The sequence below is a fragment of the Ips typographus genome, linkage group LG1, assembly GCF_016097725.1.
Source record: "Ips typographus isolate SLU linkage group LG1, UJ_Ityp_2.0, whole genome shotgun sequence".
Classification (NCBI taxonomy): domain Eukaryota; kingdom Metazoa; phylum Arthropoda; class Insecta; order Coleoptera; family Curculionidae; genus Ips; species Ips typographus.
The window spans coordinates 9,982,375-9,987,239 of NC_138422.1; the positions used below are offsets into that span (position 1 = coordinate 9,982,375).

General features: G+C 33.4%; 1 protein-coding gene across 1 annotated transcript; it reads right to left on the reverse strand.

Moving 5' to 3' along the window:
• Positions 1–307: 307 nt before the first annotated feature.
• On the reverse strand, positions 308–3,945 carry LOC145726617 (protein charybde-like). Its single transcript, XM_081975790.1, has 3 exons — positions 3,737–3,945; positions 1,421–1,772; positions 308–1,315 (listed from the first exon to the last, which is right to left on the reverse strand). The coding sequence occupies exons 1-3, from the start codon at positions 3,780–3,782 to the stop codon at positions 1,231–1,233; spliced, it is 483 nt and encodes a 160-aa protein (XP_081831916.1). The 5' UTR covers positions 3,783–3,945; the 3' UTR covers positions 308–1,230.
• Between the last annotated feature and the right edge of the window lie 920 nt (positions 3,946–4,865).

Sequence of the window (4,865 nt, forward strand, 5' to 3'; positions counted from 1 at the left end):
TCATAACATTTTCAAAAAATCGATATTAGTAATATTTGACAGTTCTGGATTTTAAAATAAATAAATTTTAAAAGTATTTTTGTAAATTTTTTAGTTTTCTCACCTTGGTGGTCTGCGGTTTTTTAAAGAACTTACCTTGTTTATTCTAAATGTAACACTTTGTATATTATTGCTTGTTATACGATTTTGTCTGAAAGAACATTTTTAATTCATTTTTTTAGAAACACTTACCTTTCCAGTCAATTTTGTTTTTCTACACTAGAACTTAGATCATTTTAGGATGGTAAAAAACAATAAAACCACAATATCAAGAGAATAATATTTTTAATATTTTTTTTAAATAGACTTTTTTTGATAAATTTTTTTCATATAAAAAAAGCTTTTGTACAGATTCCTGTACTATCACACTGGCGATAGATATAAAAAAAAAACATAAATCTACATCTATAAAACGTACAAAAATCCTTAGCATTACATCCTCGTCACATTCTAATCGCATATTTGACCCACACAATTCCATTGAGATCAAACTTCTCTGTATTTTTAAGTCCGGCCGAGTACCAGCAAATAATGATATCAATACTGTTTAGCGTTTGTTTTTTCGTCTTAAGCGTATTTGCTAATACCGCGGCTGGACTGATTGTACAATACTAATATCACAAAAAAAAAATAAAGTAAGACTTCGTTAATAATAAAAAAGATGAAATCAAAATACTAACTTCCTTATTATTAATAGAAATATAGTAACAATTATTAATAATTATTAAAGAAAAAACTAAACATCAATTTTATTATCACATTTTTCAGCAGATTTCTTGGAAATCAGTGAAATATTCGAGAGTTTAAGATCACAAAACTTGATATCACATTCGGACACTTTGTGACCCTAGAATCCCGATTTTGGTCGTCACAAATGCACATATTAAATAATTATTGCTCAGTTAAAACCTACAATTTGTTGAAACAAAAATTGAATACTTTCATCACACTTAGAGATACACGCTACTTATATAAAATTTGACAAAAATAAAAACAACTTGGTGCACTTTGATGCGCTTAAAATCGTTGATGATCACAAATAACAAACACGATGATAATGAACGGTATAACAAACGTAGATGCAAGAAAAAAAATGAATGTATGATATATAAACTTCCTATCATTGTGATAGATCTCAGTCTTTCTCATCTAGGTACACTGAACTTTTTTTTCACACTGAAAGGACGCTCTCTAATATAGAGAAGATCTGTAGAGCTTCTTCAGTTGAAGTTGATATTCTGGACTTATCATTACTTCCCCACTTCTAGTGATTTTTCTGTAACAATGAGATTATTTATTAGTATTTTTATGGTTTGTTGTTTGTTGATGGTATAGGTTGGTGCAAGATGTGGGTGGTTGAAGGTTCAGAAAAAAAACTTACTTGAAAAATCGGGGAAGAAAAACATTCCATCCAGCTGTGCTTTGCTTCAAAGTAAGGTATACTTCAAAAGTAGGCGGTGTGCTAGGATCACATCTGAATGTACTAATTTTCTTGTTGATTCCTTCACCCTCAAAATTGATATACAGGGCGCAGCCTCGCAAACCATAAGGCTCGGTATCAGCCAATTTGCAGATATCTTGAGCTATCTTATGCGTAAGCCCATTGGGCAGGAGCACCTCACCCACCATCAGGTGGGTGTTCTTGGCTTCTCGAAGTTCAGCTTCGAGTCGCTTTGATAACGCTTCCACCAGGGCTGGCTCGTTGGAGTCCGCATATTCTGGATAATCCCAACCTGGAACCAAGAAAAGCTATATTTAGTTTTTGCATCATAACTTTCAACTTTAACAAATCGCTGTTTATCAGAGTATTGACCTTCGCTGTGTGTAAATATAGCGCAGCTGGCGTTAAACTGTATCAAAATAAGTTCAGTCAGTTACACAGTGTAGGCAAATATCATTTATTTAATAATTTAAAGTACTTTCAGCATTAGCAAAATGTGTAATTTGGGTTAATGTATTCTTTGAAATGTATATTTGTGTCAAAACTAATAAACTATTTTTCAAAAAAAGTAACAAATTGTAATGTAGACATGCAACATAAGTACTTTCTGTGGTTGCTTTCAGAATCTTTTACTGCATTTGGTATACTTACAGTGAGAAAAGAATAGTAGTAATAGAAATAACATATGTGAACCAAGAAAAACAATTTTTTGTGAACTTAAAGAAAATGATTTTTTTCTTTCCAGGAAAAGAAATTCTGTGTTTTAATTTTAAAGGGAAAGATGGAAAAACAAATTTACTAACAGTTGAGAAAGACTAACAATTAAACCATCAGTAGAAGTGAAAAAAAGGCATTGGAAAGAAAAGCCAGTTAATAAATTTTGTTCACCCTAACCTAATAATAAAAAACACTGTGCGTTGGCCTGCCGGTCGACCTGATTTAAATCCACGCGATTTCCTTACTTTGATTCTGTCATTCTATAATTGGTTAGGTTAGGTTAAGATTAAATATTTCTCTAAGGTTTTAGAAAATAATTAATCTAGCTACACTTTTTCTCTTAGATTTTTTCTGATCAAGATACAAATTGTTTTTCAGGGACTCAAATAACTTCTTCTGAAGCCTTTGAGGGCAAAATGTCCCTCTTCGATTTTTGTAGAAAAAGAAAGTAATATACGAAAACGAAAATTAACATTACAATATTTAAAAAATCAATTTTGTCCACCTTTACTTAATAATAAGACTGTATGTTGGCCTGTCGGCCGACCTGATTTAAATCCACGCGATTTCCTTACTTTAATTCTGTCATTCTATAAGTTGTTATGTTAAAGTAAAATAAAAACCATTAATTCACAATTTTACAGCGTTTCGTCCTAAGCCCTCTTCAGACCAAAATCCCAATTTACTTTTCTCATTAGAGGGTGGTTTAAAATGACGTAATCAGAGCAAAAATAACGAATTAAAGGTGGACGAAAAAAGAGAAAACGGCAACCGGCAGCGCCGAACGAGAAAGAGAGAGAGAAAAAAAGGAAATCTAGAAACCTATCTCTGTGATTGGTAAACGATTTTTTAATGTGGAAGATCGGCGAGAAGTGAAACTTTCGCGACGTTGCCGGTTCAGTTACAAACCACCGACAAACCTCGTTTAGGCATTGAAATATTTAATTTTCAGTTAAAATTCATGTACAACCCCCCACATAGATGGGCAAATAATCGAATAGGGATGGATTACCGGCGGTAAAGTGGAAAGTAATCGGGTGAGATGTGGCAACGTCGCTCTCTCTCTCTGGCAAGTTGTTGCTAAGCGAGAATAGAAGGTCATGTAATACAGAGACCGGTTGACTACAGCTGATTACGAGGAAACCGGGACGGGTTAAGCGTTAATCGGAGATTCCGTGTTAATTTCTGGACAATTCTCTCGCAAAATTATTTTTTTTTTATTTAGTTTTGTAATTTAGTGATTAAAAATGTTGTGTCAAAACGAGAAAATTTAGGTTAGACCGACTTACACTAGCCTAATCTACCGAAACTAGTTTATTAAGTTTACACCGTAAAACAGCCTGATTATCAACCTTTTCAAATATAATAATAATTTTTTACTTCCTTGATTTAGTAAGAAAGTAAATAAAGGAAAAATAAACTTTTGTTGACCAAAACACAAAAAAAAGTCGTTTTATGGTCAAGTAAACTGGAATAAACAAAAAAAAAGTTTGTTTACTCTTATTGCAATATTTACTAAACTACACCAAAAAAACTTACCTTCATCATTGATGTATTTTTCATTGCTGATGGGTAAAACTTCCATTATTAGAAAAGAATCACTATTTTACAGTTTAAAACTAAAATTAATATCACAAAAACTTTCTACTTTCTGAAGGCCAAAAAACCGGCTGCCGGCTTTTTCTCGCTTCTTTCTTGTAGCTGATCTTATCTTCGCTGCAACGCTGAGTGAACTGTTTGCACCGATCAGCTGTGCCGGTGCTTTTATAACATTATAGCGCTCCCCACTTGCCGAACGCGATGTTCTTTTGTTGCGGTGTGATGCGATCCCCCCCGTTCACGTTCCGTCTCGCTCGCTCTCGCGCCGGTGTTTTATATCAGCTGATGTTCGTGGGCGGCACTTTGTGCCAACCGAGTGAGAAGCTAGAAAAGCAAACCGGCTGATTTGAGGTACGCATCGGGTTGGTTCGTTTCGGTTCGGATGTGTGTACGTGATCTCAGGCTTGTTGATGGCTTATGAAGAGGTGAAGCGAAAAACTAGATAATTATTATCTGCTTTGTTTTATACGTGAAATGTTTTTTTAATTATTGCCTTCGGCTTGTAAAGAATAACGCTCAGTATAATGTAAAATATGTTTTAACTTTTGGTGTAAGTATAGCAGTAGCAATTAAATTTAAATATCAGTTTTAAGAAAGATGTTTGTTTATTATAAAGTGAGGGGTTCCTCACAGGTGCTTTTTGAGCGCAAATGGTATCATTTTTAGTCATATATCCCCGTACCTCCTGTGTACGTTGTTTATCTTCGTAACACCTCATATCTCTTGGTACCTCGTAATTAAGACCACTGCTTTCAGGATAATTGAAATACAACGTAAAAAACGTCGTTAATAAGGAACTAAAGAGACAATGTTTTATTATTACAAGACAGATTTTTAAAAAACGACTCAAACTCAAACTGTATTACAAGATCATAATAGAACAATTTGTGATTAATTAATACTGTCTTTGTAATGTTTATACTTTTTGTTAATAACAGCTCTTAGAATTGTCATCATGTCAGAGAGGCCATAAAAATAATGAATGGTTTGCACAAATTCTTTATTTTAGTGACACAGCCAATTGACCATCCTGGATTTTCGAAACTTTGTTTCATTGAGTTCCTCTGTT